We start from the raw sequence: 13,582 nt of genomic DNA on the forward strand, positions 1-13,582 counted from the left end.
TTTTTTCTGTGAAAAACTGACCCATTATAAGCATTTTTCTTGTCTGTAAAATTGTGTTTTCTTCCCCAGGTCTTCTTGAACTGGGACAGATTTTTACTTTGTTCAGTCAAACCTTGGACATTGAATAAGTATATTTTCTTTCTAATTAAGAGATGATAAAAAGAATTATCTTAGTACTGAAATAATCTAATCTTGGTATAAGTTTGCAGTTTGTTGTTCCTGAAATATGAAGGAAAGAAAGCCAGCTCATCATCTCAGCTTAGTGGCAGGGCTCTTCCTGATTGTTGGATAGATAAGAAGAGTGAAGATGAACGCTTGCTTGTTATAACCATCTACTCAATACAAAAAGTGATAGACTTTGGGGAGTAAACATTATTCTAAACTCCAAGATTTCTTAAGGTAACAAAATAAAATTTAGGTTTCATAATTTCCTTAAAAGCCAAAATAGGCTTTATGTGCATGAAGATTGAACAAATTAATAGAAATCCCAGCCTGTTAAGGCCAATGGGAGATTTCCTACTGGAATAAAAGACCTCTTATATAGAATACTAACATAAATTTTAACATGAAAGACAGACATTTACAAGTTGGAAGTACATGCAAAGAGAGGATTGAAAATTATGAAACAGAAAACTTATCCCAAGATTTTGGTCTAGGGCAGAGTAAGTGAATAACTTTTAACCGTTAGCCCCTTCCCTCTGTAGTAACTCTGTGTTATCCTTCCAGGTACCTGGGAATCACAAGGCCCCTCACATACCCTGTAAGGCAGAATGGGAAGTGCATGGCCAAGATGATCCTGTGTGTCTGGCTGTTGTCTGCCTCTATCACCATTCCCCCGCTCTTCGGCTGGGCCCAGAACGTCAATGATGAAAAGGTTTGCCTCATCAGTCAAGACTTTGGCTACACCATTTACTCCACAGCAGTTGCATTTTACATCCCAATGTCAGTGATGCTTTTCATGTACTATCAGATCTATAAAGCTGCCAGGAGGAGTGCTGCTAAACACAAGTTTTCTGGTTTTCCCCGTCTGGAAGAAATGGAAGGGATTTCTGTGAATGGACTTGTAAAACTGCACAAGGAATCTGAAGAATGTACTAATTTTTCACGACTCCTAAAGCACGACAAGAAAAACATTTCCATCTTTAAAAGAGAACAGAAAGCTGCCACCACCCTTGGGATTATTGTTGGGGCTTTCACAATCTGCTGGCTGCCCTTTTTCCTCCTCTCAACTGCAAGGCCCTTCATCTGTGGTACAGCGTGCAGCTGCATCCCCCTCTGGGTGGAGAGAACATTTCTGTGGCTGGGCTATGCAAACTCCCTCATTAACCCTTTTATCTATGCCTTCTTCAACCGGGACCTGAGGACAACCTATCGCAACCTGCTGCAGTGCAGATACAGGAACATCAACCGCAAACTCTCGGCCGCGGGCATGCACGAGGCTCTGAAGCTTGCAGAAAAGCCAGAATTCGTTCTGTAAGGCTACTCATCCTCTACTGTGATCATTTGCTGTTTTATCACATTGACTTTTCCCCCACAGGTTTGAAAGAAGTGTTGCAGGAGGAACCAGTTGAGCACTGTTAATGCAGTCAGCAGGAAACAAGGTAGAGCCCACCTGTCCTAATGGGCCTGGAAAAGCAAGAGCACCATCTAGAGAATTTGGGTCTAAGATGAATATAAGAAAGGACGGAAGTGAAATGTAGCACAGGATGTTTGAGCTGTTAGTGAGGAAGAAGCAAAGTTGGCCTAATCCGTTTGTTTGGCCCAAAAAATGTTTAGTAGGTCTGAATGTTGGATGCACCTTGTGTCCAGGAGATTCTTTGCTGTAATAAAGACCTGAGAATGGTGAAAAGTTAATTTCCTTCCACTTCAGTATTACAAAAATAAATCATTAAAGAAGTTGAATGAAAGAACTTGTATTCCTTAGAAATATTCTTTATGATAAAACCCCATATGTTCATTAAACATTAATTTACTGGATTGCCTGGAAATGAACTATGTTGTGAAATTCAATATTGCCTTTGCACAGCAAATCTGGCACTGAAAGAATATGTCACACTTCCAATGTGATTAAAGAGTTTGAGTAAAGTCACATGGACCAACACCTACTGCTGCATACAGCCCTGCAGCACAGTCAGCTGCAGTGCTGCTGTGCAAATCACACCAGGTAATCTTGTACTGTATTTCTAACATAACAAATGTGTCTGATTGCAGTTTATTTCAGGATCTGTCTGGTCTTTGTCCATCTCTTCATTCTTTAATTCTCTTGGCTTTCTCAGCTGAGCACTTCTCTAATCTAGATGGAGACTGTCTGTGCACAAGTCATTTCTGTGATGTATGTCTGGTCCTTGCTCCACTTCAGTAGTTAATTTACTGTCTATTTGAAAGCTCTTCTACTTTCTGGGACTTCTTTCTTTTCTCAAGTCAGTAAGGAAAAAACAAACATGAGACCTTATGACTTCAGAGACACCTGGACTTTATCCTTAGAATCTGATTTTAATAATCACTTGTGCTTAAAGTGATTTAAAGCCTTGCCGTGTGTATGAATAAAGACAATTTACTTTTTCTGGTTCTAGCTTTTTCTACCATCATTGCAGTTTGTCCAAATATGTGATTCTACTTCTCTTGGCTTTAGTAAACAGATGTCTTCTGTCAGTGTAGCAGGGCCAAATAGTATAACAATTTTTTATTAAAAAATTAAAAATAATCATGTTGGTTATATTAATATATTACTAGTAATGTATTAATATAACATGCAGCAATTTTGTAAGATACTATTATAATAAAATAATAATAAAACAACTCATAAGAACAAGATGAGTTCTTTGGCCCAAGTGTGCACTGCACACCATGTTCCAGCTGAAGCAGAGGGTGAGGGTACATTACTGAACAAAGACTTCAACCTTCAGAGCCTGATCTGCTTTTTCAGATATTGGGACACCAGTGAGGAGACAATGTGTTCATTATCAAATTGCCTCAGCATCAATTCCCACGTCAGGCTAACTTCTGTCCCTGCTTTCTCAAGTCTGAAGGCAAAATGACTTCAATGAGCTCAGTGATGCTCATTTGGGCTGGGCAGGGGCAGTCAGTGCCAGAGCCCTTGTTCCAAGCTTGCAGAGGTAACTGCAGACACTCGAGCCTCTCCCTGGCACATAGCCAAGAGCTGGGTGATGTGCTGAGCCACTGAAACAGGCTGCAGCAATTTTAGATGCATTCATGCACTGCAGTAGGGAGCACATTTTGGCCTCATTTTCACAACAGAATTGTAGAGTAAGAGGCTGTATTCCAGCTTCAAAACAGTTTTCTAAAGAAGTTTCAAACTTATTTGGGACAGTCTTATTTCTTTTAAATGTTCCAATATTATGCACAGGGACAAGAAGAGATTTGGGCCCAGAAGATCCACAAGCTCTGGAGTACAGAGTTAACTCAAGTATATTTTCCATATTGAACATGAAATGATTGTTGTTTCGTTATTACTTATCAGAGTAGCTTTTCTTTTTTGGTTCTTTTTTTGTTTGTTTCCAGCATAAAGGAGAAGTTTAAAAAACAACCTCTAAGTTTTTTTTCCTGTATAAGGACATACACTGGAATGTACAAATAGATGTATCTGGGAAAACTCCAAGTGGGACTATGAAACTCTGAAAGTGATTTTAGAATTGTGGACAGAAGTTTCCGCATTTTTATTCTGCAGGAAAGCCTGAGAAGCTGTGTTTCCTCCAACTAATATGATTTTTATTTTTATTTTTTTTAAAATTGAATATGTGTCTTGTGAGTCAGAAATTGACATTTGCCCAGCTGTCACTAAAGGCAATTGCTTTCCTCTGGGAAAACATCCTGCAGGAGTCCAGCTTTCCTCTACCATCTGTTTCAGGTAATGAGAGCCCAGGAAGGAATAAAAGTTGTTATGGTGCTTATGCCAATCCTGGAAGTTTTTTGAGATAAACATCCATATTTGATCTCTGGATGTGTTTGGAAAGAAAAGAAAAACCAACGAAAAAATACTCCAAAAAACAAAACACCACAAAGTTTCTCCATACACCCAAATCAAAATATAGACAAATGGAACACCTTCTAGATGGAGCTGTCTTTGAGGGGAAAAGTGAAGAAGCTGGGAAGATTAGAAGAATGTCCTACTGCCCAAGCACACAAAGAAGTTGAGAAGAAGAGAAAATTTGCAGACAGAATTCTAATGGGAAAAGGCTTTAGGAAGAACAAGAAGGACATAATTGGGTTTATGAACAGGACATTTCCCTTTTTTAAAAGGTAAATAATGAAACTGAACTACATTGCAATATCTAACTGCAGCAATAGCATTTTTTTCACTTAGATAATTTACTACACATCTGACAAGGGAGTAATACAAAAATGGGTGTATGAGAAGTCTATGTCAACATGTGCTTGTAGCAAATCCAAGAAGTGACTGCACTCATGGTCTGTGTGTTCCTCCATGTGTTTCCAGAGGAAAGCCAGAAGGGTGAATCAAAAGATGGGATTGTGAAAAAAATGGGAATAAAAGACTCCAGGAACCAGCCAGAGCACAGGCAGGCCAGCATAACACTGCCTAAGTGAGGAGGGAGAAAGTGAGAATTGCACTCCCCCTGCCCTCTCAGCGCAGCTTTGGAGAGGGAGACTGTCTGTGGTGGAGCCTCATGGCTGACACTTTGCCAGCTCCCACCACCTGCCAGCCTGCACATCCAATACTGCAACGCACTCCTGGCACTTGCCAAACTCCTGTTTAGCAACAGCCTCACTGGGGAGAAATAGAAATAGCAGAGTAGTAAAACTGCGACTTGGTGATAATATCTTATTATTACGCCTCTACCGCTTCACATTTCAGTTTCATAAGGAGAAAACCAATATTTTTCATGCTCTGTTCGAAGCTAGCACCACCTGCAGAAATATGTGTCAAAGAGCAGCAAATAAACCTACTGCAATGAGAGAAAGAAAGGAATTATGTATCAAATTAATACTATAAACAATACAGACAAAATCCACTCACTCTTTTGCCCCTGCTCCCCAGCAGGAAAACAGATTTCTAGGCAGCCATTGCTTCAAACAGTGCAGCGTTATTTAAAGAACATTATGGAGTTAAGTTTTTGGATTACTGACCAAGATACTGCAGTTACAGAACTGGAAGGTGTTGGAAGCAATGCCATTGGTTTTTGTGCTTTCCCTATCTATTTAATTTTCATAGTATTTTTCTGATTCTACAGGAAAAAACCCTATTTAAATTACAGTATTCTTGAAGAAAGTGCAAGATCAATGCGTCATCAAATCCTCTTCACAGTTTGCTTAAGAAGTAATTCTTGTCTTTTAAAATGTTTCTCAGGAAGACACAGAGAAAGAGAAAGGAGAAAATTAAGAGACTTGGGGAATGGTTTTAATATGCAAAATTATTAATATCCTGGAACAGAAGACACCTCTTACTTCAAATGCTGGCGAGGTAGGGATTGTGAGGACTAGATTTTTTTGTTTTCAAGAAAGGCTCAAGCAAGTAAATTTAAAAATAGCTTAAGAAAAATTGAATCAGAAGGGTAATCTTGAAAATTTGCAAGAAATACAAAATTAGGTCCCTCTTCATGGTTTTAAATCTTCTAATGTTATTACCACTAAAGATTGGGTTCAGCATGAGTCTGAAGGGAATTATATTATTTATATCCACTTTCTAAACATTTGCCTAATGGGTCTGTCTTTCCCCACACTCAAATTCAGCTTCTGTGCTCTTTCACTGAATCCCTTCTCACCAAAGGAAAGTTCCAAAAGGACAGAATGGCTTTTATTTGCTGAAAACTGAAAAGATGCTTATGATTCCCACATTCATTTCTCAGTGCTCCAAGCTGAAAACCCCCATTGAGCTACTTCTTAAGGATATTAATATACGGTGATTGCTGAGGGTAATATTTTGACGATTTGTGCAACATTGTGACTTTACTGATTGAAATTATAATTTGTCTCTTTTGCAGTGTTTCACATAGAGCTAGTTGAGTTCCTTCAGGAAAAAAAATGCATTCAAATGTATCAAAGTTTCCAGAAGAGTTCTTCCAGTTTTATAAACGAACATACCAGACTGAATAAATATTTTGCCTTTAGTTTTCTGTCTACTCAGTCAAAATCAACGATATTTCATTAATTCAGTAGTTGTGTGGTCTTGCTAGTTCCAGGAAATTGTGTTTACAGTATACTTATTTTTACCTTTTGCAAGAGAAGACAAAGCAAGCCACTGAAGTATACTTAGTCCAGCCCTTTTGAAAAATCTCCTTTGAATCATGGAAAAATAGAAAAGAATGCATCTGGATAAACTCATTGCCTCAGAAAACTTGGCATCTCCTGCTAAACTAACCAGGTCTGTGTAAAAACAACAGGAATTCCTCAGTCAAATCTACCATTTTTGCAAGGAAAATACACAATTAGGCAAATTAAATTAACATTTACTTCCCAACAGTAGTGTGAAAGCTGACAAACCCATCAATTTTATTTCTGTCTTCAAAGAAAGCTGTAAATGCAGCAAGTGAAAATCATGCTAAGGACCTTTCACTTGTCATTACAAGAAAAAAAAAAATCAGAAGTTCAACTAAGCACATAAAGTTAATGCTGCAAAATAATTTTTTTTTAATATTAGTATATCCTTTCTGAAATAATCTCCTATCAGCCCAGAAAAGAGGAAAAAAAACATTCTCTAGGGCAAATCATATAAAATCCAAAAATTTATTCTGGAATTAAAAGAAAATCTACAGTTGCCTATAGCATAGAATTTAAAATGTCTTTGTCTTTCCTTTATATCTAGTTTTGAACTTGGATGTGATTATCAGCCTTCCTTTAATTCGGACAATTTTTTACCAGGATGTGTTTTCATGTAATAGAATATTTGAAATAAGTGAGAATGCAGGTTTGTCTGTAAAAATGCCTGCTCCTGAAACAACTAGAGTTATGAATAATTCCATGGTTTGAAAAGGGAGGCTATAACAAGACAAAAGAGTGCCTTGCTGCAAGACTGGGGAGGGATGCCCTGAAACCCTCTTGTAACCTTGCAGATGTTTGTTTTCAACATTTCAGCCTGGCTGCTGTACAAGAGTCGCTCTTCCCTTCACCCAGCTTGAGGAGAGAGGAGGAATTTGATTATTCCATGAAAAGATTTTGCAGTAATTCTTTGTCCACAGCCAATTTTGCAGAAGCAAGGCAGAATTCCTCATTCCCGCTCTGGCTCCTTCTGTCCCTCTCATGTGTGTGGGTCTCCATGAGCTTGTGGAGGTTCGTGCTGCCACCAGAGCTGGAAGGCTGCACAAATGCAGGGCTCCCAACAAGGTCTATTTAGTGAAGGAATTTAGGGTTTTTGCCACTGAACTGTGTAAAACAGACTGAGAACTTCCTCAGTTCCCACAACCACCCAAAAAACGGTAAGTACAAAGCCCCTAGAATGCTCCATTTTCCCCCAGTTTCCTCATTTGAATGGGATTTCAGAGAATTATCTCAATAGACATGATCTAATTGCCTCTTGAGAAATGCTTCCATTTATTTCAGTGGTATATTTGGTCAGAACTTCTAGTTGCTCCAGGATATTGCTCATCTAATTCATCCACTTTTTTAACAACAGGAGAAGTTCTGATTTCTCCAGGGAAAAAGAGTCATGACCAAATGTGCTTCAGAGCAGCCAGAAAAAGTCGAGCCAGACCAGGAAGAAGAAAAATGAAGAGTTGGCTTCTGAAGAACTGGATGGATTTATAAAATGTACTTCATCTTCCTTTGATGGGAGTGTGCTAAAAATATTCCATGAGCTCAATACATTGCATTAGATACATTTCTATTGGAAGTGCTCACATCTTGTTTGTTATGGAAGAAAATGCTGTTACATACAAATGAAAATAGTTTTCTGCCTGAGAAAGCCAAATAATTCCAGCAATAAGTTTGACAAAGGGTGGGGGGAATGCCACTAAAACTCAAAGATAAAGCCTTGTACAGATTTCCACCACATTTAATTATGTAGAAGAACATTTGTATGTTTACCATGCTTGTGGGTCCCAGCACTGGTATTCATATTCAGGGACTGTCAGTGATACTGAATGTATTTTGCTCTACTAAAAAAGAGAGGTTTTCAGGCAAATGTTGTCTCTGTGGATGCTTTCAGAACTTGTGTTAAAGAGATGCTGTACACCTGCAATGGCATTGAGAATGACAACAATAAAAGCCAAATTTTTGTTAAAGATTTCTGTTGTATTAAGTAAATGTCTGTTACTTGTTGCATACATGTGGTTGGTTCTCCCAAACTTTTGTAAAAAGCTGCTTTCAGTTATGCAGTGACAAAAGTTAAGGGACCAAATTAGAATGCACATGTATTACACCACAGCTAATTTACGCATATGATTGCTTTAACGCAATTTTCATGATCTGCCAATTTATAAATTCCTGTCATTTCAATTCAAATATGTATAAAAGGCTGGAGAGTTTCCACAGCGTTTGGCTTTTTGTCTTACTGCCTAGCTAGAGAATTATTTTTTTATTTTTGAAAATGTGTTTAAGAAGTGTTGTTTCTGCCAATGGTTTGTTATAATTAAAACAGATCCCTTTTGGCTTGACAAAAACTAAATAGGTGAGTATAAATGACCATTTTTCCCAGGGAAAATTGATTCAAGGCACTGTTTCTTAAAAATGGCTTTTAATTTTTTTTTTTGAGCTTCTCTTATTAACTTCCCTTCAGAGTTTCTAAACTATGCACAGTTACACAATGCACAATTCAGAAGCATATCTCATTCCCAAAGTCTGTCTTCTTTAAAGGTACATCTCAATGAGCATTTGCCTTATTTCCATAGCTGTGGGATTTGTGATAATTTAATCCCTTGCAGTTTAACCAAAATGCTGCTGGTAAATCATCCAGCAGCTACACGTGCCATTGGGGCTTTGATTTCCTTTGTTTAAATCAATATTAAAGTTCACCATAACTGCCTAAATAAGGAGTCAGACATATCAGAACAGGCCAATTAATTCCTTATTGGCAAGGAATCAGCATAGGAAGCAAATCAAATATATGTTAGGCCTATGTAAAACCTAGAACAGAGAGCCTAATCCTTATTCTACACCTGATCCTGACACCCTAGGCTGATTCCTGTGGTTCCATGACAGCACCAGGGTGGCAGATTTTCATTCACTAGGTCAGCAAGGCTGATTTCATTATCTTACTGATATAACTACTCACTGTGAGCTCTGCAGCTGAAACAAAATGAGTCTTACAGTTAATTTTATTTTCCAGAGGGAATGACACAAAAATGCTTTTTACTTGGTTAGCCTGAAGTATTTAACAGGAAAAGGGACAGATATTGGCAAAGGCCAGTAGACCAATTCTGGCTGCATTTTATGAGAATACATTCAGAGGAACTCAGCTGAAGGCAAAACTACATCGGCAGATTATATTATAACTGAACCTAGTGAGAAAGGGAGATGATAGTTTCACAAATGTACCAAGAAAAAAGGGGGGGAGGGGTTCATTAAAAAAACAAACCCAAGCCTTTAAATGAAGGGCAGTGGCATGCTCTGAAAATCATTTTCAAGCTTTATGGTCTCAGTTGCATGTCCATTTCACAAAGGCAATGAAACAATTTTACTTTGATGAATTAGACTGTCATTTTCCTTGTTCATGATGCTGTGTCAAAACCTTAACTTGAAGTGAAATAGAAAAATTATACATTATATATTTAAAGGACTTTTTTAAAAGCCCCAAATAAAAAATAGCTACCAGTAAAATTTTTCTGTGAAAATTTATGAGTTCTTTAATGTCATTATTTTAAGCGTAAGGGAAAATGTGTGCTTTAAGAGGAACTTAATAGAGGGCAAAAGAGTCAGAAAAAGCTTTTGGCTGCTAGGGAGCTACAGTTCCAGGCAGATGTATCCATACATATATATAACACACACACACACTTATGTCCCTTGAATTTTAGGGCAGTACTTCCTCATGAAAAGAAAGTAGTGAATCTATTATTACCTGATAAACATTTGTTTATTTTACTACCTATTACATTCCCAGAATCTCACAGAAATTATGAGGCTCTCTGTGGCATCACAAACCTATAACGTTGCAGTTCTACCTGTTTTAGCACAAAAAGTTTTTCGCCCAGGATCTTTCAGACACACAAACAGCACAGAGAATTAGGACATTAGGAACTACTCATTTCTGATACTTGGCCATAGGAAATGAGGCTCATTTTTTTTCCTGCTCAGGTCTGTCACCTCTCAAAGCAATGCACAAACCCACACAGCAGCAGCAAGGAGAGAGACCCAAGGCCAAGTGCAAATACCAGCAAATAATGCACACAGTATTTTAGAGGATTAGGAGAGAAACAGGGCTGATCAAAAGAGGTCAGGAGATGAGACAGCCTGGTGGGATAAGGAGTTCAGCTTTCAGCAGTTCCTGCAGCCCCCAGCACATGGACCTGCCTCACACTGGGGTAATCCAGGTCCCCAGGCTTGGGCGCAGTGACAGCAGAGGGGTGATGCCAGAAGCAAGGCTCAGAACCGCTCCTCTGGGTCTGCTGAGGGCTACATCTCTCTAGCCTTGTCACTGAAACCTGCTCTGGGATGTGACACTGAGCAGTTTGCGTTTTCACAGGGCTGCCCTACGGTAGTTACCATTGCATTTATCTGTTACCATTGTCATTTAATAAAATAAATGACTTTTAAAAATTGTATACTCCTTGATCTTTCACTATCCACCTGATCTTATCTTTTCCCCATGTACTCTTGTGGTTAACAGACCACTGAGATATTTGGTAGACAAGCCTACTGTACCTTTATTATATCTCTCCTGCACTTCCCTTATCTTTTTTTCTAGATTAATCTTTTTTTATTCTACCAACTTAAAGCCTTTTCCTAGCTGTCCCCCTGATTCTACTAGTAAAATTCTTACTAAATTATGTGGCTCTATCAAGACAACAAAGTGATTCATTTGCTTCAGACATGATCACAAAATAAATTCAGTGATAAAAAGAATTTTTTTTTTATTATCACAATATACACTGATTAAAATGCTATGTGGAAGCACAAAAATAATATCTATGTATACTATGTAAGCAGTCAGATGATCTCAATTTTAAAAGATGAAAGTGAATTCTATGTATTATTTTAGCCACCACAGACTTTTAATATGCAAAATTCACCAGAGGATTGAGATGGAACTCCATTTCAGGTCATATATTTAACCTTGACAAGATCTGGTAAAACATAAAGATGGGTAACACAAGAGACTCCTTTCCCCAAATAGCTTACCAAGAAATACAAACACAATAAAATGAAGCTCTTCATGTTGTAATTAGCCTGTGCTGAAAACATTGAGTATCTTTTGTTGTAATATGAGTTTTATTTGTAAGGAAAAAAATTGCTGTCACTTACATTGCAAATTATTCAAATTTATACAGCAGACTAATTTAACAGAAAAGGAAATAGGGTTTTTCTGTATTAGGTACCAAGTTATAATATGCTTTTAAAATGTATAAGCCTAGAGGAATATTAAAATGTTAATTTGGATAGTATTTAAAAGGTAATTACTTTTATACAATAAAAGAAGAAGTCTACTGAATACTAATCCCTGTTTCATGTGCTTTTTTTGAAATAATGCTACATTAAATAGAGAATCCATTTGTTTAAGTGATTTTAATTTAGATACCTGGAAGACATTATCATCTACAAAAACGTCTGGGTTTTTTCAGCTCAGCTAATGGAAAATCCTTACTGTATTAAATTCAATGTTGAAGAAAGTACCTATACTTGTGGGAGAGTGGTGAACTGAAAGAATGAGAGATTTTTAATGACTCTCCTGAAGAAAGCGTGGTTTGGTTGCTCAGCACAAGTGCTGCTACAAAGAGCACTGGCAGGGGCCACATGGAGCAGGTTGAGACTGATTGCTCCTAAACAAAAGCTGATTTCATCTATTCAAGCCTTTTCAGGGAAGGGTGAATGTGGAAAAATTTTATTTGCATTTCAGACCAGAGAAGCCTGCTCAGACTAGCCAGCATGTTATGTCCAACTTCTTGAATTACATAATCTAACCCCTTGTCTATGATAATCTTTTCAGCGCATAGAGGGCATCCATCTTGGAACAACCTCAGAAAATTATATTCAGGTGTTTTATAACATATTTCATTCATGCTAATGGTTTTTTTATATTTTATTTTAAAATCTGTTAAATCAATGCTTATTTCTTTAGCCAGAATATTTTCTTCTGGTTGACTACATATATGAATTGTTTTGTTAAAAATACCACTTACCTAAGTTGGGTATTTAGCCAAATAAACATAGTTGAATCATAAAAGCCAGCAACGCTCTTTAATTTGTAAGAAAGCCAGATATATTTTGATTATTTTTTTCAACATGTTATAAAAGAGATTTTTAGAAGACGGAGTGCCCAGGTGAGGTGTGGCACACAGCAGCAGCACATCCCTGCTCTGGGCACACCATGGGGCACAGCTGTGCCCAGAGCTCAGAATGAAGAGGAGTAAGAACTCAGTAAGCTTTATTCTTTCAAACTAGATATCTGTTGAACATTACCTAATTTTTAGCAAGAATATGAAGCCCTCTAAATAATCTGACCAAGTTACAGCCAGTGCAGATGAACCACATGAGAGTTTTTCACACAGTGAAACTCAGGTTGATCTATGCTTAAAATGAAAAATGTTGAGAACCTCTCTGCTCTCCTAGGTCATTTACATATGCCCACTCTACATTCATTAGTTTGACATTTACTCCTTTTATTCTGTCAGCAGAAAGATGACTTGATTTTCACTGTTGCTATTACAATGTCACAGGTATAATAGCACTTTGAAGAGTGCAATAGATTTACAGAGTGAATAAAATATGACTTCTGAAGAGTAATTGCTGGTAGGAAACTAAATTTTAATAACAAGTTTAATTTACAACAAGTTGGCAATTAACTAAATAGAATTATTTTTTGATCATGATTTTTAGATGAATCATTAGAGACAAACCCCTAACAAAAGACTTACCTCTCATCTAAAACATTACGAAAATAAAGGTATGGTAAGTGATCATTTTCTTGAAAAGGACAGCAAAAGCAAGAAGCAAGGCAAGAGAAAAATGGTAGAAAATTCAGTAGTAATCAGACCAAAATGGAACTGAAGGAATGCATGACTCCATAGCCTGCCACTTCAGATGTTAATTTACATCTAAGGAGTTCTTTATCCAGTGAATGTGTTGTGGAAGTACAGTCAAAGTTGTGGCTAAAACTCCAGAAACTCCAGGAGCAGAAACCAAGACTCAAGTTCACAGTTTCCCTGATGAGCTTTATATAATCCTACAGAATCATTAAGCATACCCTAAAAAATATAAATTACTGCTCCCTCTTGGGAGGGCTTCAGAGCAGAGGCTCCTCTTCAGCCATAACCCACTGGTGTGATATTCCCTGCCTCAGTGAGGCCTTATGAAGGATGTGCGACCTCCTAACACTCAGCTGCTGGAATTAGTGAGAAATTGGGCAAGCTCCTTTATTTGGATTAGTCCTAGTGAATTTATCCCTCATTCCTAACAATTCACAGAAGTTTAGATGGCAGAAATACTTTCACTTTTACAGCTGAAGCTAAAAAAGTAC

At 37.6% G+C, this 13,582-nt stretch overlaps 1 protein-coding gene and 1 long non-coding RNA gene across 4 annotated transcripts in view; one reads left to right on the top strand and one right to left on the bottom strand.

The window, feature by feature from the left end:
- HTR7 (5-hydroxytryptamine receptor 7) overlaps nucleotides 1-11,510 on the top strand; it is a 32,671-nt gene extending 21,161 nt beyond the window's left edge. The window contains exons 2-3 of one of the 3 annotated variants that reach the window (XR_010440744.1): nucleotides 727-2,164; nucleotides 7,589-11,510. Coding sequence is in view for 2 of the 3 variants with exons in the window: in XM_064716490.1 (XP_064572560.1) it covers nucleotides 727-1,473; nucleotides 7,589-7,625 (784 nt within the window). In the remaining variant the exon portion in view is untranslated. Of the gene's footprint in view, nucleotides 1-726; nucleotides 2,573-7,588 lie in introns of those variants that run through there. The other 2 variants (XM_064716490.1, XM_064716491.1) reach the window with 2 other exon arrangements.
- LOC135449453 (uncharacterized) overlaps nucleotides 1-13,582 on the bottom strand; it is an 84,463-nt gene that overhangs the window by 14,325 nt on the left and 56,556 nt on the right. The window lies entirely within an intron of this gene.

This window comes from Zonotrichia leucophrys, chromosome 6 (genome assembly GCF_028769735.1).
Source record: "Zonotrichia leucophrys gambelii isolate GWCS_2022_RI chromosome 6, RI_Zleu_2.0, whole genome shotgun sequence".
NCBI lineage: Eukaryota > Metazoa > Chordata > Aves > Passeriformes > Passerellidae > Zonotrichia > Zonotrichia leucophrys.